General features: G+C 40.8%; 1 protein-coding gene across 1 annotated transcript in view; it reads right to left on the minus strand.

Annotated features, from left to right (window-relative positions):
- Positions 1 to 702: 702 nt before the first annotated feature.
- The window catches only part of cd81a (CD81 molecule a), a 30,251-nt gene continuing 6,160 nt past the window's right edge, over positions 703 to 24,793 (minus strand). The window contains exons 2-8 of the mRNA XM_049030182.1: positions 19,752 to 19,866; positions 6,777 to 6,874; positions 5,773 to 5,847; positions 5,383 to 5,490; positions 4,412 to 4,501; positions 4,113 to 4,196; positions 703 to 3,578 (exon numbers count right to left, since the gene is read on the minus strand). Of these exons, the coding sequence (XP_048886139.1) occupies positions 3,516 to 3,578; positions 4,113 to 4,196; positions 4,412 to 4,501; positions 5,383 to 5,490; positions 5,773 to 5,847; positions 6,777 to 6,874; positions 19,752 to 19,866 (633 nt within the window). The 3' untranslated portion in view covers positions 703 to 3,515. The remainder of the gene's footprint in view (positions 3,579 to 4,112; positions 4,197 to 4,411; positions 4,502 to 5,382; positions 5,491 to 5,772; positions 5,848 to 6,776; positions 6,875 to 19,751; positions 19,867 to 24,793) is intronic.

Below are 24,793 nucleotides of genomic sequence, written 5' to 3' on the forward strand. Positions count from 1 at the left end.
AGGGACTCCCGACCTGCTCCATGCCAGGCAATCCACATTTTTTGCTACTGGGAGCTGGGAGGGAGCAAAAATGTGGACAGTCTGGGGATCACTGAGAACCTGTTTGAAAAATACGGATCTAGAGTAAAACAACCATTTAAGTGTCTCCTGTAATCAAAGATGCTGAGTGGAGGATGGATTCTGGCTGAAAAGCGAAACCAGCCACCCTGCTGCATGTAGGTATCCCTTTGACGTGTCACTGGGGATGGAGTTTGGATGGTGGATGAGATTTCGCATGATAGCTGCCTGCCTCATTTTGATGTTGACTCTCTCATTCACGGTTCTGTTCAGCTGTTATTTTCACTGAGACTATTTTCTAGAGCACCTGTTTAATTGTACATCCATAATTATCCACCTGTAACAAAATATTTAAGCTCATTATTTTTTTGTTTCCCATTTAGCTCCTGCTTATGACCATCCACCTAATGGGTAACAGCTCTCTAAGAGGATCTTAGATGAATTCACTCTTCACTCATACTGTTTTTATGCAGTCAGTCTACTTTTACAGTGTTCAGTTCCCTTTTTCTCAATATTGGCACCCGTTTGGTGATTTCAGGTCTAAGAAATATCAAAATGCAGTGGGGTGTCCTGCCTTGGGTCTTCCATGATGAAATGAGCTTCCCCCGAGCCTCATGACAGCAAAAACCCTCTTCACTCAAGATATGAAACTCCAAACTCATTTATTCATTTTCCCCCCATCTAATCTCACAGGGACCCACCTGCCCACAGCAGACAGAAAAGATCCAACTCATGAATTGGGAAAGAAAAGAAAAACAATTAATGTACACGCAAGATTTGTAGAATCCATTTAATGCTACAAATCCGAGCAACAAAAACTAAAATTAAACAAGGGCAAAGATTTGAACGACATTACTGTCCCAAGAGAGATAGCCAAACATTTTTAAAAATCCGATTTTAAGAATGACTAATAATCATGGATCCATGACTTAACGATGACTGATTGTATTTCATAACTGCAGCTCTAACCATTTATCAGTCCATATGTTCTCAATTCACTTTGACAGTTTGATCCACTGTAGACTGTGACTTAATCTTACGTCATCTAATTTCAACATGATTCACTTCTTCGTGTCTAAACACATGAAGCGTTGACCTTGTCAGTAACAGGCAGGACACTTACATTTCAATCTCTGCTCTTGTTTTCCTTTTAACCAAAGAATTACCAACAGAATACACCAGAAGCTTATATATATTTTTTTACATAATTAGTACATATATATATATTATACATGTATATAATAGGCATTAAGGGTTAACATGATAGTGCCTTAGTACCAGGTAAGTTTACAGATTTTCCATGTAGTGCATGTGATGACTCATGTACGAGTGCAGAATTGGGGGTCAGACCACCTGTCAGTAACTCGTATGCTGCTACAAAACCAGCACTGTACTTGGCACAGGGACTGCGCCTGCAGCCAGGTAGGCAGGCGTCCAAGATCAACAACAGGCTATGATGCCATCTTTGCTGGGAACAAGTCTCGGAATTGCAGTCCAAGATGAATACAAGCCTGACCTCTAGTGGTGTGGGACTTCCAGCTGTTTCCAACACCGAGCTGTTTCCTGTCATTCTCTGGGGAGCTGGGTCAGGGAATTCCGGGTTTCCTCACAAAGCGACACCCAGCAGCCCCACCCGCGAGGCAGGAAAGGCCTGTGGCATACGGTCACATGGCCCTCAAGCACTATGTTCCAAGACCTGCACCAGGATCGACATGCGAGCGCACACGCATACAAATGCCCAGGCATACAGAGGTTCACACACACATAGGCACATAGAATCAGAGATACAGACGCATGCTCACACAGGCAAACATACAAACACATACAAACACGCATACTACAGAGGGTTAAAAAGGGAAGTGGAAATTGCAGTTCTAAGGCAACAAGCGTGGCGACATGCTCCTTCCAGGGGACTGGAAGTGACCCCATAACATCACTGCTGGGTCAGCTTTGGCAAGACATAAGTATAAATGCAATTCTATAGTCGCCAGGCAGCAACAATATTACCATGGCTACAAGCTTCTACGTTTGGCATAGAAACAAAACCTGGAGCAAACATCCGGTGTGTTATTAAAAAAGCATCTTCAAACGATTGGTGATTTACAGAGACACAGTTTCAGTGTGTACAGTTGTGAATGGGTAACAAGACTGGTCCCCTTTGTGTCTTAGGCTGGTTAAAGAAGAAAATTATCACAAAGTATATACTGTAGATAGAAAATGAATAAAGTTCAGTCTCGGCTAAATGATCCAGGCATGGAATTTCACTAATGACAGATTCATAAAGTACCTGTGGTGAAACTCACAATATTTATAAGGCTTTTCTGGGCAAGATCACAAAAGCAAAAAAAAAAATGACGGCACCAACTGGACAGGAGAAACGGCTGTATTACGGGGCTATTTAATTAACTTTCCACACCTATATGATGTTTTTGTAGCTTAAACAAGCTGATGTTTGGTAACTGGTATAGTATTACAGGATGGAAATATACTCAAGTATTGGGCTGCAATAGTTCAGGATCCCACAGGACAAGCTGTAACCAAGACTACAAATGCTACATAAAGCCCAACAAAGCTTGAATACAATATACTGGAAACGTACCCGATGGGGAACTAGCTCCTGAGTTTCCAGACCCCCCCCCCCCCCCAAACCATTAAAGAACAAGCAAATTGGGAAGAAACAGGGAGTTCCAATTCCTAATAATATTGTGCATATGGGAGAAGGATTTCAGAAAGCATCAGACACCTAGATTTTTAGCCGCCTATACTTGAAATGTTTTAATAAGAGAAGGTGGTGTGTGTGTACATCCTTTCAATGTCTAATTGTATGCTAATCATATATTAGTGAAACTGTAATTACGGTTTTATGCAACTGCACTACACACGTTCTGCACACAGCAATGTTATTATAGAAACTATCATACAGTACACAGAAGTTTCTACTTAGTCTAGCATATTGACAGAACTGTTCGTAAACACAGGGCAGTTTGAGCTGTCTAAATGTTCTCTTGGCAGATGTTGACTTTTCATACCCGATCGCCTTACAAAGTTGTTTTATAGTCCTTTAAAATTTGCCACAGCACACTGCATATTTTTAAAGTCAGATTAGTAATTATCTGTGATCAGATGACTCATCGGATACTGAGAGTGTTTCCTTTATGCATTTACATGCAGAGAGAGCAATAACGAAAACAAAGACTGCATTTAGCGCAGGATAGTAACGAGCCATTGACAGCTTCAGATTAAATATTACATAAAAGGACATTAATGTGATACTGTCCAACATTCTCTGCCCATAAATCTACAGTTGGGAAGACTATGTTTGGGATGGTATTTAAAATTTTGTTAGAGAAGAGTAGCATTTTAATAAGATCAAAAGTAAACGTCAACACTACATCAAAAAGTAAAAAAAAATTATAAAATCCAACAGATCTATGTCTTCTCTGTTCAATGGCTTCTGTTTAGTAGACTTGGCTGTTGCGGATCCCACAGCAGAGAACCATACTGAAGATCATTGCAAATATCTGAAGAGCAGAAGAAGAGACCATCAGATCAGAGGACATTTCAGCTTGCTGTTGCTTCACACACTGCCAGACATTTACAAGGAAAATGACATTTAGAATTTCTTGGGATTAATTGTCATTGTTGACACACCACAGCACACAACAACGAAGTGTGTCCTCTGGATTTAACCCGTATGTGACCTTCGTGACATAGCAGGGGGCAGCTAATTCACCGCCCGGGGAGCAGTGCTTGGGGGCGGTACCTTGGTACCTCAGTGGTATCTCAGTGGTACCTTGCTCGTCAGGGAATCAAACAAGCAATTTTTCAATAACAAGTGCGCTTCCCTAACCATCAAGTCACCACTGCCCATTAGTAATGCATTTTTTAAAGACTTTACGACTAGTAATGCATTTTTTTCTGCCTGAGAATATACCATAGTTTAGAATACCAGTTTCAAATGCTGCCTTTAGGAAACCGGTGACTTTTGACTTGGGTAACTGGTGTCTCTGCAGTCTGAGAGAAGCAAATAAGGCACGACTGACACTAATACCAACCATGATAACGGCGACCACCAGGGCAGCGATGCCGACCAGATAGAGCTTGTCAGAGAAGAGCTCTGTGATCCTCTGGTGGCAGCTCTGAAACAAAAGTTTGAAATCACGATTTCATCACACTTGCATTAACAAGTACTGTGAATAATGTTCTGTACCCATAAAACAATGACAATTTTATTTGTTCTTCCTGAGAAGATGGAACAGTGTTGTTGGCCCCTTTTGATCTTCCATCAGGAATAAAACAAGCTTCAGGAGTGCAGTGAGGATACACTGGAAACACGCAGGTGAGGACAGCTTACCGTACTCAAGTTCAGGATTAAATCCTTCTTGGGGCACAGTCTACCGACCCATGTCGTTGCAGAGAGGACTCCCTTTCCACAGCAATTCAGCTGAAAGAGAAATATGCAAATCAAGTTGTTAGCACTTAAAACAAAACAAACAAACAAACAAAAAACAAACACACACACCTCATCCTTCCTTCTACATTTATGGGCAGGTAGCCATCTCTATAAGAAGGCTCCTAATGACCTATGTCTCCTCTCACCCCCTTCAAATCGGTAAACCAATGCCGCTTTCAGCTCTGTTCACAACATCTGAAAGGTCACTCCAGACGGTACTAATGTGTGGTTCCCCAGTGATGGAATGAGCTGCCGAACCACATCTGGTCATCAGACTCCCTCCTTACCATCAAGAGATGCTTTAAAGGCATTTTCGTTCAGATAATCCATGCGCAGAACACTGGTATCTCTGTGCAATTCGACCAATCAGATGTTGGTGAGGTAACCAGCTTGGGTTAGTTATGCTTTCAGCCCTTTTAGTAAGCAGGACCATGTCAGCATGGTTACAGTTTGGGTAAATCTCCCAAACTTTGCAAAAGAAAAGTGACAGTTCGTAGTACGGGGCGGGTCCAGCTCGGTTCTTGGTGGCAGGGGAAAAGCATCAAAAGTGGCTTCACTGTTGGATCATGTTTGGACACAGTGTAAATACACTGACAACCTGTGCTAATACAGGTCACCTTACTTCACATATCACAAATTTATCACCACTGCGGTGACCTGATTCATAGCCTTAAGCTTGACAGCTACATCTGCAATGACCCCGACATGCCATACCGCTCCTGGATAGCCTATTAGAATTCTACTTGGCTGACTCAACAGAGCAAGGTTTCCATTAGTAATGGTTTCAGTGAGAAATCAAAGCCAGTCGTGGCTGATTACAGCAGCTGACCTGCTGGTTTCTGGGGCAGGGATAAAAGGAAGGGGTCACTTACTGTCTCATGGAAGACATGGACCACTGCGACGGATGGGTCATTGTCCGAGCTGGAAAGAGTAGCCTTCTCAAAAGCAGAATCATAGAACTTAATCAGCTCCTTGGACACCTGGAATGGAGGAGAGCAATGGGTAAGTGGACCGCAATTAGATTAACACTGTTCCTCCCCCACTGCAATGGGCTGGCCCCCCATTCTGGGTTGATCCCTGCCTTGTGCCTATAGCTTCCGGGATAGGCACTGGACCCCCCGTGACCCAGATGGATAAGCGGTTTGGAAAATGGATGGATGGATGTTCCTCCCCCACAAGATTAGCACAAACAGGCATCAGTTTCTGTGTGAAAGTGGCCCCCGGTAACGTGTGTGCAGGCAGCTCCGTCCAGCCTTACTCACCTGATCGCGGTTCATGAAGCCCCAGATTCCAGCGGCGACCTCACAGGCAAACAGAATGACCAGACATGCGAAGAACTGGGAAAGGAATAACAGAAAGACATGGAAAGATCCTGTATAGCAGCTAGTTTTTCCCCAATCTAGATCGCAACATGTGGCTCAAATCATTCCAGGTCTAGCTTCTGATTGAAACTAGCATCTTTTTTGCATTATAATCAGGGTTGGACATGACTGGTATGCAATCGATTGTGGTAACAGTGTAAATGCGTACTTATTTTAAGTGCATTTGCGCTGATATGAAAACAAAATGTAATGCATTTTAATCTTTATATGCTACCTACTTCATTTGCGGTATACAGGTTAAAATGCAAGCTATTTTCTTTTCATAGCAGTGCAAATGCACATACAATAAGTACGCTTTTACAAACATTTGATTGTCGCACGTATCGTTTTTAAAGGTGAATGCGTACCAGTTATGTCCATCCCTTATTATAATCCTCATAGCAGAGTGTTTCATAGCCCCGCAGGCCCACTAAACTAAAATTACTTTTGAAACATGTTGGCAGTTTGGCAAGACTAATGCTACAAAAATATTTTAGTCAGCAATTTACTGTCTACCCAATGCAATAACCTTAAGGATAGATCAATATAACTTTCCTGATTACTATTGTGTATTATTTTCTCTAAAGGAAATGTATTAAACTAAATTAGAGAAAAGATACTGGAAAGTGGACATTTTTTACCTTTCTTATTAGGAGATACGTTAAGGGCCTTAAAAGTACAAAACTTGAATTTTAAATACTGATTGATGAGGGTTTTGAAAAGGCTTCAATGGCACCAAAACCCAATACATTTAGTAATGCACTAAAACCACAGTCAGCAAGCGGCACTGAGTCATCAGAAAAATGCTTGCTGAGTTTTTATGGTCAGCATGACCACACCTTCCTTTGTGTTTCTGATTGGATTCATGCATTTAGGTGGCGGGGGGGGGGGGGGGGGGCACTTACTGTTCCCAGAAGGCACTGCGACTCCTGAATGGCACCATAGCAACCCAAAAACCCAACGAACATCATCACAGCACCAACAGCAATCAGGATGTAAGTGCCTGCGGAGAAAGCAGAGGTAGACAGGTCAGACTGGATAGCAGAATGATACCCAAGTCACATGATCTCCTTATTTCCACCGAATATTCCCTGTGGCTCTGCATTATATCAAACCCCTGTTTTAGGTCAGTGAAACTAAATCCCATCAGATAACAGGAGAGAGAGCAGCAGTGCACATTCCCACCACTCCAACACAGTGGTTTTGCAAACCAGAGGCTCATGGGAGTTGTGATAGCGAACGAATCGTTCTTTTTAACTTGGCTTTTTTAGTGAACGGGTCCAACCAATTCGTGAGTCGGAACGGATCGATTTTTAAAATGATTTAAAAATATTTTTAAAACTGACCTTTGGCTATTCAACATCCAAAAGCACCCCCCACGATTGCGGATTTATTTTCCACGTTCCGTCTACGCTTGTCTCATCACTTTTACGTTCATTCTTTTGTTTGTCACATTCGTTACTTTTACGTTCGTAGACTTTCGTCTGGTGCCGAGAACACCCGAACGGCCGAGTACCTGGACGGTTGCTGTATAAGTGAAGTGAGATACAGTCTCTAACTCGGTGACTCAAAAACCCGAGAACCTGTTCGAAGAACGAATCGAACTTACGGTTTTCGGACACTCAGTAGGTGACTCAACGTGGCGTTTACTGCGGAAATGCTGCTACGCTGATGAACAGGGTAAAATAAACACATCTATTGCCGATTCATGACAGCAGTAATAACACACTTATTGTATTTGGCGTTTATACAATGTTTGTATACATTTATTTGTGCTTATTGTATGGGACCGCTTACAGTATTATTACGGTACTTTGTCTTTTCAAGGGTCCAATTACTCGCACATGTCTTTGCCTGTATTAAAATAAAAAAACAAATGTGTGATATTCTTCCAGCGAAATTGTTGAAAAGACTAGACTGAATGCAATCAATAATGTAAAAACACACCATACATAAACAATTCATATGCCCTATAATAATTATTTTATTCATGCTAATATTATTATTATTATTATACCTGTGGTTCAGTCAGTCACTTATGCACAATATACTTGCAAATATTTTAAAAAGATTATCACAAGTATAGGCCTATATTTTGATATTTATTTAGTATTACTTTATTATTTAAATGCAGCTGTTCATCATTTACCACAACAGTAAATTATTGCATTTCTGTATTATAAAACTATGTCTCATCAAAAAAAAGATAATTATTAACTGACGTTTACACAACAACGTATGCAAGCTTACTCGTGCTCATTGTATGTGTAGGTGTCATTGTATTAATAATGCAGTTAACTGTGATGTAGACCTTGATACTCATGCACATGAATTTGGCTTAAGTAAAGAAAATAAGAACTATATATATACACGCGTGTTGATTCAGCATCGACACCCTTTCTGCTTTTTATATGTTGTTTTGTTTTATTGTGAATAGTCACGCTGAACATTTCTGCTGGACACCAGCGCCATCCCTCAGTCAAATAACGTAACCTTGAGACACCGTAGTGAATCACAGAATCAACTCATTATAACGCACAGTTCGAAAGGATCAGATCAGTTAATTGAGAAACTTCCCATCACTATGGGAGTGGGCAATTCTCCAGCTAGAGCCTATTAAATTCGACCAGATCTAATTAGCCCAGAATGCAATGCAACAGGAAACCATTATTTCGCAAACTACTTGTTATATTACATCAGCTTTCCATGTCGTTTATCAAACTTGATTTCCATGCCTTTACTTTTATACAATTTTCTTATTTCATTTGTCTTCTGGGCTTTGTCTTGTCCATAATGCGTGTCTGCCCTGTGATGGACCGTCATCCCATCCAGGGTGTTCCTCTACCTCATGCTTTGTGCTTCCAAGACTAGAGCCTAGGTTCACCACAAAATGGATGAGTGGAAATATTAATTTTTGTTATTCAAAGAATATGTTTGAATCAATGGTCCATCACTATTTTTCTCTGAGGGCCAAATACCATCCAAAATCTGCCGACTGGGGGCAGGGGTATCCCGAAGATATAATTAAAAGCCCCAGTGTTAACCACTATACTATCCCCTATTTATTCAGCTGGATAAAATTATTTATTTAGTTAAGAGTCCTTATGGGAACAGCTTTAGGGTCATTCCTGGGCCTTGAACTGGCAGCTTATTCCGATTATGTCCGCAATTACCGTGCTACCTGCCCCAAATATCACGTGTACTTCAGTTAGCAGATGCTTTTGTTCAGTGTGACAAATGCCACAAATATGAACAAGTATGTGTTAAAATTTAGCTAAAATGCATTTTACAGATTTCCATGCAGCTTAGTGGTTGCCGTGGAGGGATGGTTAGCTGAAGGGGTGTCTCCAAATTGCTACTAATGTTCCTGCGTGCGCATGCTCTGCAATGCTCTGGCATCTAGCCCAAAGTGTTCCCCCATCTTGGGGCCCCCATTTTCTGGGATGGATTCCAGGCTTCTTGCAACCCTGCACCGGACAATTGGCTTGGAAGACGGACGAATAGCAGATACTATAACCACACTACATGCCTGGTTAGAAGGGTGTTTCCAGGACCCAACTGTAGGTGTGTAGAAACAAGGGCTTAGATACAACTCTGTACTTCCTGAACAATGATATGGTCATGACTCAGTGGGATTCGGGTTCACTTTTCAGTACTTTTGGAAACATCATTATAACTGAAGGTCTAACATATTTGCGACATGAATAGGACATGCTATTTACTTCATTTATTTAAAGCATTTGTTGATAACTGTATTAAAAGTATTATGAATATTGCACTGTTATTCAGCCAGGTCTCAGTTCAGCGAAGCCCAGCCTGGTCACTGTCAGTTTCTGTTCCATTCCTGTGTATGGCAATAAAATTTGGCAAGTAGGCGTGAGGGCCCCCCGACAGTAAAATTTTCCAACCAGGAGTGGTCGACTGACGATAAAATTTTATCTTGGGGGAGGTTCCTACAAGAAAAATAACTGCCGAATGGGGAGGATGGTTGTGTGGTCCAGATGCAATTGTAGTTCAGCCCAGATGGAGGTTGGCTGGTGAAAACTGGTACAGATAAATATTTATCCATATGCATAGAGTTTCTCATAAATACTGCCGTATTTCATCCATCTTCCAACTGTTGGTGAGACCTGGAGTCTGATGTAGGCAGCAAACAGCTGGTAGACACCCTAGGAGGTCAGCCCACCACAGGGCCCACCACCATACACTACAGTCAAGGTACAGATACCTTACTATTTGACCTTGGTTTGCAGGAGAAGACCCGCGCAACACGGGGAGAACATGGAAGCCCCACACACATACAGGAGGTGGAACTCAAACCCAACACTGAACCTCCCCTGCTGGAATTCAGATCCTCATTATTCATTACCGCTTAGTAGGGCTGCTGTGATTAGTTGACAGTCGATGAGGTTGACGCTGAAAATGCTTCGACACCAATATTTTAAATCAACACATCCTTTTAAAAAGTTATTTTACTGTAATATTCTTTTTAATTTCTGAAATGCTTCAGTTCATTATAACGAAGGTTTCTCTTCAATATCACTATGGAATTATCGAAGTAGTAGAACTACCACAAAACAAAAAGGTGGTTTTCATACTGTGCCAAGTGTCGAAGGCATGCTACAGCGGCACTAGTGCTATGCACAAGCACATGAAAAGAAAACACACAGGTGTTATTCTGGATGATGGACCACCAGAAAAGACAGAACCACCATAAGTGTCGTCTACTCATGTTTATTAAATTACCATTAGTATGGAGAGCACTTCAAATTCAATATCAGAATTTTCATTGAATAAGTGATAAAATGTTTAGACTAGATTCTGGGATTGTTCTACGTTAATTGACGGTGCCAGTGTGTGTTCGTGTACATTGAGCGTGTTGTTATTTCAGCGTTATTATTGTAAACTAAAACTGAAACGAAAATGAACATTAAATTAAAAAAAAAAAAAAATCATGAATGGAAGTACAAATAAAAATTATATTTACGATGAAATGTTTGGGAATTCAAGCATCAAAAAGTACCGCCACATCACAAACGTTTTTATTTACCATGTTTATCCACAATATCACCTCTTTTAAAACATGTTTAAAAGACGCGACCTGATAGAGTTGCCGATGCATCGCAGACGCCTGCCAGATATTTGATGTGCTAAATATTTAGACTTTGTTTGGTGACTCCCGATCCTGTAAGTGTGAAAAGTTTTGTGGACACAGCCAATGAGAGCGCAAGACACAGGGTGAAGCAAAACCCGAGGCAGTAGTTTAAAAAGGTGCTTAAAAAGGAGTAAAAAGTTACATTTGTTTAGAAACTGTTCTTAGTGTTCAGGAAGATGCATATAAATATGTATAAATATGCACACGCGCACATATATGCGTATATCACCAAAGACTGAAGGTATGTGATAGTTTCCTGACAGTTCTACGTATACGAGGGTCAATTTGCCATCTGTTTATACATGCCAAGCATACGTGTTGTCATTTGATTAAAGTATTGCATCAGATTGTAGCGTGTTGATACTAGAATTGTGATTTCCCGTGTGATTTCATGACAAAGTGCAGTTTGGAGACCAGACGCACTCGTCAGCGATATCTCCTGGTGGAAAATCTTGTAGCGTGTGACCTCCTGTCGTCCAGTCGTGTACAGTAGTGTGTAAACTACAACGACTTAAACAAGACGGCAAGTCATGTAGTGCGAACGGTACAGCGATCTGATGGCTTCAAAAGTCGTGTAACGTAGAGAAGGCTCGAGCTGTCCCTTTCTTCACCGCAACTTCAGTGCTCATCACATTCGCGATTTACCAAAACAGTCGCATGCAGCGTGCCTCCCTAACCAAATTTAATAACCATACGGATATGCCAAATTTATACAGATTGCTAACCTTTGGGAATCACAACACTCTTCTTAAAATTTTACATGTACTACTAATCTGCTTATTGATTTGTGGGCATAAGTAAAGTCAACATCCATATGATGCTGAAAAGCTGCCGTCCGTGATGCCCTGCAAATACAGTTTGTTATTGTCAAAATAAAATCACCTTAAATGAAAGTTAATTTGATTTTTTTGGAGGAAAATTAATCACTTAGATTAATCGACCAATAAGTAATACACTTGATAGATTGATTGATGGAAAAATATAGTCGTTAGTGGCAGCCTACCACTTGGCATACATACACTTGAACAACAGGTGATGCGCATTCTGGATACCAACTCAATTCAGGGCAGAAGCATTTATAAAAGAGAAGCGAGTGAATACCCACCCACTCGGCCTTGTCTTATGGCACACAAGTCTCCTTATTCCAGCGCCTGCCTCACACTAACGCATCTGCCAGATGCTGAATTATTACCTCCGTGCTCATTTCACCCCTCCCTTCTTTCCCATAATTTCATGCATTTCCTGCATGGTTGTCTTTGCTTTCCTTTCCTCCATTTTGTATCAGTGCACATTTTAGGAGACACCATGAACAGAGGCACCATTAAAAGGGGACCCATAAAGAATGAGCCCTTTGCCACTCGGTCCACTTCATTTGTTCCACTGCAGCCCAGCTGGGCAGCAGCCAGTCCGACTACCCCTCAGAGCAGGAAGAGCGTCGAGAAAGCCCGATTGGGTCCCGTTGCCAGATGATGTCCGGCCTTGCCAGCAGGGGTAGCTATAAGGCACGAAGCTGGAGGACTTCATTCATTCGCCCAAATGGAGCCCGACCACGTGTTTCTGTCATTGAGTAACAGGCTAAACAACTTCTCCGTGGAGCGAATGCATAAACGACGGCTGGCACTTGCAGTGGAGCAGTGAGGTAGAGAAGGTGAAGGAGGCGCCACAAAATATCTGTGCCCTCAGGGAACAGGCCTCCTGATCCACAATGGGAAGACATCAACCTCTAAGCAGATTCTGGCTGTCGCTCTTTACTTCTTTTGACCATTCTCAAAAAGCTATTCAATGCCTTTTAAAAAACATTTTCACCCTTCATCCACTTTCCTTTGCCACAGCATTAACCCTGTGATGTTTTAAAAGCTTATTTGACTTTGAGGCAGCGTGCTGGCTTTGAATTTACTGGCGAACCATGTAAGCACAGAGAACAACGCTTTTAAATCTGATATGATATAACCTGCTTTCCAAAATAATATATTAAAAACACTAAAATTAAAAGGCTTTTAGGCTGTAATATAACAAAGGGAGAAGAAAGCTAGAGAGAGAGAGAGGCAGGGACAACTCCCTTTTCAGCTGCAGAAGCCGGCGGTTAAGGCGAGGCCTTGGATAATTCACAGACCAGAATCCTCCAATCTCATTACCCTGGCTGATCTGTGGCGGGATGGGCTCTCAGTGCAGTCCACACAACACACACACACACACACACACACAGGAATTATATGTGCTAGCACACAACACAGACTATGAACAAATCCTTACGATTCACTTGAGATTTTGACAAAATGACAAAATGATATTTATGCTTGTGACCACTGTCAAGCACAATAATCATCACAATGAAAGTTCACTTTTCATCAGGTCGACAGTGGCTCAGATCAACGGTTACATACATACCAACGTGCAAATTCCTCTTAAAGAAACTTGAAGTTTATAAGTATGTGTTGGTACTTCACAACGGGGGCAGAATGTCAATATCACTGGTTCATGAAAATATCTCGGTAATGGAATGTTGAACCATAGACCATTGTTTAGCTAAAATCAAGCTTAATCTTTTCAAAAGATCTAATCTAAAAACCAAAACAACCTGCTGCCATAAAATAAAAGGTATGCAGCCTTGGCAGCCAGGCCTGGTTCATCGCAGTTGAATCCTGCTTAAAACACTGCAGCTCCTTGTTTGGAAGAATATTTTCAAAAGCAAAACCCATATGGAGAGATTTCAGATAAAACCTGTTGACCATAAGCATTAAGGCAAAACACAAACTCCTCCCAACAACAGCAGGAAATTTCCACAGAAAGTTTATTCCTCTCTATTTCCGTTTTTAAAATCCATTTACGTTTTCTTCATGAAGAGATTAACCACATCTCAATGGCCAGATGCAATCCCTCCAACAGACAGGAAACAAAAACACTCTTATCATGTCTTTACTCAAGTACACTACAGCAGTATGGCTGTGAGCAAGTGAGAATATGTAATAACGCTCTCACAACACTCCAGCAATACCTCTACCACTAGACTCACAGTGCATACAAAGTTTAAAGCACAATCTATAACCATGAGAGAACAAATTACACTCTCTCAGCTTTGCCTTCAACAACTTAAAATATGATTTACTGGAGTCACTGTGAACACAACCAGTTATTTCAACTTGCATCTTGTGTCATTTTGCCTTGTGAGAAGAAATTAACTACTTGAGTTACTTACAGTTAGGTCTGTCGCGATAAATGATAAATGCGTGATAATTAAAATGAGGTTGATAATTTTTCCGGCCGCGATAATTTTCATTTGCATGCTTGTTTGTTTGTTTCTTTTCCTCGTGTCTCTCTCTATCCAAATGGGAATATCGGCTCTTTTTAGCGAACCGGCTCATTTGGCTCAGCTCACCAAGAAGAGCCGGCTCTTTCGGCTCCTAAACAGATCTTTTTAAAACACCCATCCCTTTCTTCGTTTAACCTGACGCTGATTAGCGTGACCTGATTTGAGCTTGTTAAAAATAAGACGCCGTGTCGTGAGCGGGCTTTTTCGGAAGACACTGTGTTCCAGCCACTGTTGTCCTTAATGTTAAGGCAGCTCAAAAACCCGGACAATTTTATAAACATTAATAAATCGGCTCTTAAAAAGAGCCGTCTCGTTCGCGAACAACACATCAGTAGTAATGAGGAGTGAACTCTCCTGTCAGTGGGCTCTTTGCACGTCAGCTTCCGCGGTCATGGAAATGCGGCTCGCTCATTTCCGGTCTGTGAAAAATGGCATTGGTTTATACATGCCATTTACAGGACTTGCCCAAACTTATGATCAATGACTTGCATCGCTTTTGTAAATCCTTCTTTAAAGTACCAACGAGTAAATTGAAGAATGGCTTTAAGATGTTTGCCTTGTCTTAGATCCACGGATACGAAGGGGTGTCTTGTTCGTTCAACTTTGTGGCTGGTGTTAAATTGACATATGAAGAAGAAAAAAAAAGTTATGATGATCTGAATTGATAATTATCAATTTTGCCCAGGTAGACGTGTTCACTATAAGCGGTAAAGTAAAATGTGGCAATAAATTATATTTCTTGCTCGGAATTTGCCAGACTAAAGTAGCTATGGATTTGGCCTGTTGAGGCACCTGCTTTTATTCATATGGAGTGTTTCGTTGTTTGTTACACTTTTTGTTTACAAAGGTCTCAGTGTTTATTGTCCCAGTATTAAATGTTCTTTAGAAATTAAAGTTTATTGGTCGTTGAAAGGGTGTACTTGCATTAATATGCCATTATCATTACATCAGCTGAAAATGGTCCCACAGCGACAATATTATTGTTTATCGCAATAATTCCTATGACAATTTATCGTCCAGCAAAATTTATCGTGACAGGCCTACTTATAGTCAGAACTCAGATTATTTGCACATCATTTTTCAATAATATGATTCAGCAAGGATGGGTACAATTTATTCATATTCTGTTAAGAAGCAGGATGAAAAAAGTTACTTAATTGTTTCTCTAACAAACCTATTTAACCACTCATACATCCATCTTATCAAATTATGGTCTGCGATGAGCCTGAAATTCATCCCAGAAAGCATAAACCACAAGGGTATGGAGTTAATTTTGTGTCAAAATTGAAGAAAAAAAATGGATACAAATGATTAAGTATCATAATGAAAATATATATCGCAAATATAAAATATTTTTTAACAAGTGGGCGGGTCTTAGGAGCTGTACACCTTACATGTCTATTAGTCAGCTGGAATTAAACAAGGCGGAATGGTCTGGAACTGGTTTTCAGCAGAAAAATGCTATCATGGAATTGCATTCTATGCTGTTCTAATAATAGTGTACCTTTATTTGAAATCAGCTAAGCAATACATATTTAGTGTTTATAAAATGTCATCAACCCTTCCAGTTAAGTAACTTTTGCTATTCCACCAACCTGCTGGCCCTAGCCAGATTATCAAACAGCCATCTAGTTTACAGATAACATTAGGCTAACAGAAGTCTAACTGTAAACAAAATTCATAGTTTGATACAAACGTCAAGGTTCGCAGTTCAGCGCAACTTCGGTACAGCAGGGAAAACAGGACATTTAAATTATTAATTATTAAAACCGCAAACACAATTAGGAACAGTTGTAAAAAAGTAAGACGATCTGAATGTCAAAACCTAAGAGACACTCATTTGCACATTATAAAAATACGTAAAATTAAAACGTCAAAAAGGCAAACAAACCATGTAAATTTGCATGTGTTCAAAAAACAAGGGCACCTTATAGCCTTTAGTTTTTTTGGCCTGGCTAAAGTTTCTTAAATGTTGGATATATTTCTAGCAACATACCCCAGTTTGGTATAACAGAACTGACAGTCTTGGTCTCTCTCTCCAGTGCTGGTGTCCTTTACTGACAAACCAAAATGTTCCCAAACCATTGATTATCACCAACTGTAACCAGCATTAGCCATAACCAAGGTACAGCTACAATGGGCATAATGTTTTTGAGCACTCAATCACATACTCCCTCAATTAGCTCCAATTCTGTGTGAGGCCGCAATGCTAACCACTAAACTTAAATTACAGACTCATTAAGAGTCCTTATGGGAACAACTGTAGGGTCCCCCCCTGGGCCTCGAACTGGCGGCTTATTTCGGATTATGTCCATAATTACTGTGCTACCTGCCCCAAATATCACATTTACTTCATTTCGCACATATTTTTGTCCAAAACGACAAACAAGCGAGGCAAACAGTACAAACATGAACAGGGGTGTCTTAATTTTAAGAGCATTAGTTAAAATCCATTTTACAGATTTCCATACAGCTCAGTGGTTAGGCAGAGTGGTGGTTCTGAGGGTAGGGATCTGTATCAGCAATTGGAAGGTCACTGGTTTGAATCCCATGAATGCCAGGAATGATCCTACTTTGTTGGGCCCTTGAGCAAGGCCCTTAAGTTGCAATTGCTTTGTCCTGGATATAATGTTAATCTACATCCAGCCATGTAAGGAGGTCCTCTTAAACGTACAGAGAACGGGGGCAGAATTGGTACTCCAGCTGCCAGAAGGAAAAAAAAAAAAAAAAAAAAAAAAAAAAAAAACTTACACTGTTCCATTTGGACTAATGTGGTGCTGAGGTCTCACCCACTGCACAGCGGCTCTCAGGCTCTCATCCCGGAGGGGGTTTGTTGTGTGGTGGGCGTGGCAGTGTGCTGCAATTAGCAACATGCCCCTTACCGCTGCCTTAGTGGTTGCCGTGGAGGGATGGTCAGCTGAAGGGGTGTCTCCGAATTGTTAATAATGTTCCTGCGTGCGCATGCTCTGCAATGCTCTGGCATCTAGCCCAAAGTGTTCCCCCATCTTGGGGCCCCCATTTTCTGGGATGGATTCCAGGCTTCTAGCAACCCTGCACCGGACAATTGGCTTGGAAGACGGATGAATAGCAGATACTATAACCACACTACATGCCTGGTTAGAAGGGTGTTTCCAGGACCCAACTGTAGGCGTGTAGAAACAAGGGCTTAGATACAACAATGATATGGTCATGACTCAGTGGGATTAGGGTTTACTTTTCAGTACTTTTAGAAACATCAGTTTTTTTTAATACTCCATTATAACCAAAAGTCTAATATATTAATGATACAAAAATGACATGCTATTCCCTTCATCCACTTAAAGCATTTGGATGATTGCTGTTTAATAAAGGGATTGTAGATTCTGCAGCCTCATCTAACCAGGCCTCAGTTCATCGAAGCCCAGGCTGGTCACTGTCAGTTTCAGTTCCGTCCTTGTGTATGACATTAATTTACTGGTTTTTCGTCTTTGTCTTCCGGATATTTGATTCCTCTATCACATATCTCGGCTCCAAGATCTACTGCCTGCATCTTCATCACAGGTTAGGCTTTTTGTGGTTTTACCTGGCTGTCAACTTACTGCCCGTGTCTGGACTATGGTGGTTTATGGGTGAACTTGTTGCTTCCATGCCAATTAGGGATAGCTTTGTTAGATAAGACACACTATTAAGACACTTACTGGCTGCTATGGTATGTTCTGCGCATACAGAAAAAAAGGATAAATAATAGTAAAAAAAAACCCAGCAAAAGCAGACTGAATAACTAAATCCAGATAGAAGATGTCAAGCTTGATTGCTTAAGGGAAAAGTTGCTTGCATTTCTAGCCCATTAAGAAATATAGTGCAACCTATTACTGATAGTTTCCCAAAAATGTGATTTATGAAATACGGTGTCGTCAGAGACATGCTCATTTAGCAGAGGCATTCCTGACCACCCTATGCTTCCTGTTTATCCTTAAGTCACATGCTTTCCAGCCAAAGGATCAGATCAACTTCAATCACTAATGTTTCTTAATTGAGCGGTGGGGGGAATTTAACAATAAAAAATAAAAAACAAGGAAATGTTGATGTGAAGGAAGTTAAGAAAAAGTGTGTTTTTCTTCTAAGGAACTCATAACCACAGAAATCATTTGAGCACAGCTCTGTGTCCTTTGGCCGTGAAGGGAAGGTTATTCTAGGATTCTTGTGTACACAGGCTGCGGTCCCAGGAGCTGAGGTGTCAGCAAGGGCCGATGTTCTTACCCTGGCCAGCAATCCATTCATTTGTTGGACATGAACCCCAGCAGGACAGTCGTATCTCCACATTTGTGGTCTTTATGTCAGTTTCACTTCTTACTACATGCAGTCCGACATTTAACAGTATAACGTTTATTTATTTAGCAGAAGCTTTTACCTAGTGACATGCAACTGAGAAAGATGGGTCAGCCAACTGGGATTAAAGGCCTTACGAGGGTCCAACAATGGAATCACTGTGCTGACCATGGGAATAGAACCAGCAACCTTCTGGAGGATGATGGGCACAGCATCCACACACCACCCTCTGGCAGTTCACAAAGTCTGCTACTTTAACCAGCAGAAAACAACTAGTTGGTTGAAATGAGCTGAAATTGACACCGTCTGACTGACTCAGGCTTGCATGCATATGCGCCTGTCGGTGTGCTTTCATAAACTGCAGACCCAAAGATACGCATTTCTGTACACCAGGCAGCACACGCTCTTAATCTTCCCCAAATCGAAGGTTTTTCCAAAGATAAAAACCGTCAGATGGTTTTAAGTAAAGTGTTCCCGGAATGTGCTGCTGTTGTGTAAAGATGTTTCCATTAAAGACTGTCTGCCTCTAACAGGAATGCTCACATGCCGTTTGACAGAGAGGGCCGCAGATCAGCGGGACATTTGGCTCTCTGCACCCGCACAGGCCTCCTCCTTGTTGCCTGGTTAGACCCAGGCTAATGGCCTGTAATGATCACCCCCCCTTGCTCAGTCTTGCCCTGCTAATGGAGGCTGGTTACAGTCGGCCCGCAGTGTAAACCGCCAGTGTGGAGGGCAAGGGATAGCATTTCAGTTGCTCAGTTTTCTCTGTGGTCAGTAAGCACCAACCCCCTTGTTCTTTCTCAGCGTCTCCCCTGTAACCTTAAAAGGAGGCTTACAATCCAATATAGACAACAGCTGTTCCTGGGAGATAGCAGTGCCTGCCAACTAATAACCAACATCTTACAGAACCAGTGACCGGACTTCTTAGATTCTTTTTAGGTGGGATAACTGTTTCAATGGAGAATGGAGAAAATTGAAGAATGGGGAAGAACATTCATTTAAGGAGCATTATTTAAAGCATAAGTTCAGGGAGGCAGAAGACTAGTTATAAAACCATGGGTGTGATAATGACTTATCTGGAATGATTTAAAAAGCAAAAGGACTTACTGATGTAGAAGGTGCTGGGAGCCTGGGCACCCTCGAACTCGAGCGAAAGAAGGCTGCTGGTCTGGTTGTCATGGCGAAGCCAGAGTCCCACACCCAGAATGACACCACCGGCCAGCTGCAGCAAAGGGACAGAAATCATTGGCACTTTTCCCACTGGCATACAGGAAGTGAGTCGTACCCGAGCCGTACCGCAAAAGGAGGCTGGTTACAGCGCAGTTCCAGTTCGTTTTGGTTTTCCACTGCAGAAGGGTCGGCTCAGTAAAGGCGTTGCCAGGTTTGGAGAGCCACAGTGATGTAAAACTGAAGAGAAGCTTATTTTCTGTTCATTCAGTGTACATCATGATTTACTGTGTGCAATTATTATTATCATGTTATTATTATTAACATGTATTTCTTCTTCCTTTTTACTGTGTGCCAATTTCCGCTAGCATGTCTGTGAGAATCGCTGTATTATTTTAGCATCAAACGCTAGCAGAATTAACATTTGCATGTAACATGCTACAGTACTTTAAGTGCCGAGTTAAATGCGAATGCATAAATACATCACGACGTGCGATACCACTAATAAATAACATATAGAACATATGCTTTTGCCTTCAAATAATCCCCGTGCAGAACATCAGTATCTCTATGCATTCCGACCAATCAGAGGGTGGTGACGTAATCAGCTCAGTGTAAGTAGGGCCATGTCAGCCCTCAGCTTGAGACTTGGTGGTTATGAAAAAGTGTCACATTTCTCAACAAGAAAACATCTTCTTGCTTGACTGTAACCTTTGACTTACCCCTTGTTTTGATTGACCTCTCAATATGAAAAGATATTGCAATGGGCAAATCGCCACATATTCGGCGGTTCAAACATTATAAAGTACATGCTTATGGCAGATATGAATTAGTAATTTGCCTGCATTTTTCTGCAATGTTTTCCTCTTGTCTGGCTGTAGTAATCCACTAATTCCTGCAGGGCAACTGGGCTAAAAAGAAAAGTTGTATGTGCTTAGAAGACAATTACTAAAGAGCTATTAATAAAGACCATTTACTCCTCGGCTCAACTCATTAGCCAGTGCAGAGTTGTCTCTATTACAAAGGTCTGTTTTTGTAAAACAGGATGTGTAACTAGACAATGCTGACAAAGCGGGAAAACTAAAACAAGCAATTTAAAAAACACTGGAATTGTGGGAACTAGGCTGTGTCCTTTTTTATTCATTTATCTGGTGCTCTTGTCCAAAGTGACTTACAGCAGAGGGATGGCTCACAATTTGAAAGTGGTCGCTAGGATTTGAACCTATGACCTTTGTATTGTTAGCGCTACGCTTTACTTGTTGAAATACAGGAGCTAAATGAGTACAAAGTGATAACTGTGCAAGATCAAGAGTCACCAGAGGTTAAGAAATGCACCACCACCACCACCACAAGGCTGGAGCTGGTTTCTGCTTTGCTGGAGGACTGAAGGCATCAGCCAGATGACACGCTGTGCGGCTCCAGCCTCAGGAATGCTAGGAAACTGTGAGAAGTGCTGGAAAGCCTGGAGTTCAAGAAATCTGAAAACACAACCCCTCCCATTCTTTCCACCATCTGCGCGGACCTCATAACACACCCACATCTACCTTAGACATATTCCCCAAGTCACCTCTTACTGTGAAGCAGGAGGAAATCAGAACATTCGCTGTGTTCATTCACAAAACACTCGTCTGTCAATCTAAAAATAATGACAAATCTATTTTTCATTTAGCTACAAAAAAAAAACTGCAGCTGAGCTGACTGAACTGAACCCAGTTAGCTGCTGAAACTGGAGTGTAAAAAAAAAAAAGTGTTAAACTGCTGAAAGGTTAGTGGGTGGATCGCTGCTTGTTGCTTTAGCTCACTCTTCTTATCAGAGGGTCTACAACAACATCACCGTTTTCCAGTTCTACCTTCACCCTGGTATCAAGATCAAACAAACAGGTTTTAAATAACAAATATGACAACAGATCAAATTTACCGTAAAATCCTTCAAGTTAAAGAATGCATCAAACCAAGATCATCAATCCAAGATTTACTACACTGAATTATACATTTATATACATAAATATAAATCTGACTTTCGTTCTTCGTATTAATTATAGTTTAGCACATTCACGGTTAAAAGTTGGATGGAAACCCAGAGGGCTAAATGGACAGGATGTGGTACAGCAAAGTAAAGTGAAGTCATCGCATATGAAGGCCTGTGATTCAGTCCAGAGATCCCCCCCCCCCCACCCATGTTAATGTTTTCAATTAAAATCAGCAATTCAGGGGGAAAAAAACATAATCCCAGCTTCAACTGAAACAAGAAACAGCCTGTAAACAAGCCCAAAATAGCTCAGAAGCATCTCTCTGCTCTTCAGCTCTCTGGAACTGCCCCTGCTTTAACTTATGAAATGGTTGCCTAGTAACCAGCTAAATACTTTCGCAGAAAAATGTTGAAGACCTCACAAGAATTTTAAAAGCCATGAAGACAGAAGGAGACAAAATTAGAATAAACTAAATTCCCCTATACCAACCAAATCCAAGATTTTGACTTTGTTTGGTCAAGGGAAACAGAATATCTGCGTCTGCCTAGTTTAGTTAAAGCAACTAGATATGACTTGAAAAGAAAGGTATTTAAAACCCTACTTAACTCCTGCTTTTTACAACAAAACTTTGACTTGGTGGTGAGGCAGGCATACTCTTTATTCTCCTAAGGCATGGTGTGAAGGAGGCTAGTTTAATTTGAGTCATATCTCTTGCTCTTCGCGATGTCTCTCCTTTGATGGGGGTGGGGTGCTATTTTTGGCACTCGGTAACTAACCACTAATGTATCTGCCCTATTTGTGCATGACAACTATTAACCACAGTCCTCACTCTCAACATCATCTACGGAAAACAAGACATATATGCGGCAGATGAACGTCTTCCTGTGACCAGTTCTTGTTCACTTTCTTCCACTTCACTTTTAAGGTTTCTCAGAAATGCGCCTCACACGCCTACAAAGATTGCAAAGCTTGCTAAATTTGATTTTCTAACCGAGTAAACAGTTTTTGTTGCAACTTACTGATGGCTTGAACCCAGCAGACTGAGGCCCTTGCAATGGAACAACTGCATGTACAGTAAATGTCAAAATTAACCTCATACAGTGTGGAAGCTTGTTGCGGCAGCACAGTGGGCATCACGGTTGTCACATACTGCGATCGTTCTCTCTCTCAATTGATGGGGGTGGGTGTTATTTTTGGCGTTCAGTATCTAACCAGTACTGTATCTGGGCTTATTCTCACACGTGAATAACGGTCGTTGGGCGACTATTAACCACTACCTTCACTCTCATACTTCAAGTTCTGATATTGAATCTTGCTGTCAGGTATGCAAGACAGGTTCTTTAAAAATAATTAACTTCTGATTCAATTCAGCTAAGTGAAAATGTGATACACAGATTTTTAGGTAGCTTGATCCTTCCCCTGCAAGGAAGCATGACTCAGATTTCCCGAAATGAGTAAATATTTCCAGAGGCGGTTAGACTGCAATACCAAGTGAGCAATCATGAGGAACAGCTGGGTGTGCCTTAAAGACTCACAATCGCAGTTTTCTGAACACTGAGTGCGAAGCTTAGAGCACATAAGCTGACTTTTGTGACAACATAACTAGGGCTGGCGCGATTAGTCGACACAGTCGATGACGTCGACGTCGAAAATGCGTTGACATCAGTATTTTAAAATCGGCGCGCTGTTTTTTTTATTATTTTAATAAAATTACATTTATGATTTCTGAGACGCTTCGATTCATTATGACACGTTTTCCTTTAATACCACTAGGTAAATTATTCAAAAAAGAAAGGTGGTTTTACGCTGTGCAAAATGCGATGGCATACCACAGCGGTAGTAGTGCTATGCATGCGCACCGGAAGAGAAAACACAGGTGCTATTCTAGATCACTAGGAAAGGCGAAACCACCGTGTTGTCTAATCATGTTTTTTTTTTTTTTACTATTACTATTAGTACAGAGGGCTTTTTAATATCTTTTGTCTTTGCAGCTGCTAAATGCACTAATTATTAAAGCCATAAAGTTAAAAAAAATAATTTGAACTAAAATTAAAATGAAAACTTTAATCTGCAAAAAGTACCGCCACACCAACATCTTTTTACCTTGTTTAAAAGATTTAAAAAGAAGTTGTGGTTGCTAACCTGTCCCTTCTTTCATCGCGAGTTCCGTGCTTATCGTTTGTGTTGCAAGTGGCGTGCTCTGCTAACAATTTATTCATCATAAGGATACGCCAAATTTATACAGATTACTAAAGTTAAAGCCCTGCAATGGCATACAGTTTGTTGTTGTCAAAATAAAATTACCTTAAATTAAATAGTCAAGTTGATTTTCTGGAGGAAAAGTAATTGTTTCGATTAATCGACTAATCGGTAAAATAGTGGATAGATTAATCTACAGAAATCTACAGTCATTAGTGGCAGTCCTAAACATAACAGAAGGTATTGGATCTTAATTTCCAGTCTCTCAAAATCAACCAAAAATAATTTAAAAATCTCAAGTATAAAACATGGAGTTATTCTAGGAATGTGACTACCAAATCATGTACATGCAAACACCTTTAAAAAAAAAAAAAAACTTTTGCTTGAAATTGCGATAAAAAATAATCAAAATTACCTTACTCATGAACTGAAAGACTGGAATCATATCTTCTAAAACCAAAGGGACATGGGAGACATTTGTATACTGTGTGGAACACCAGACAACATGAAATATACTGAAGACAGTATTTTCTTATAACATACAATAAGCAATTATCAGTTAAATTAATAAAGCACATTTTACGTTGACTTGTAATTATAACAAGTGAAAAAAGTATTCTGTTCAAGATAAAGATTCTTCCCATCTTCCTTATTTAAATTTTTCTCCAAAAACACAGAATCCTGTAATAACACATCATCTGATCCTTTCTGTTCTGAGCAACATTTCTACAAGGTTACAAATTACATTTTCAATGGAAAAATTACATCTTGCTCCAGGTTCAAAATGCGCACCCCCAGGAGCAAATCGTTACA

This window comes from Brienomyrus brachyistius, chromosome 11 (genome assembly GCF_023856365.1).
Source record: "Brienomyrus brachyistius isolate T26 chromosome 11, BBRACH_0.4, whole genome shotgun sequence".
NCBI classification, from domain to species: domain Eukaryota; kingdom Metazoa; phylum Chordata; class Actinopteri; order Osteoglossiformes; family Mormyridae; genus Brienomyrus; species Brienomyrus brachyistius.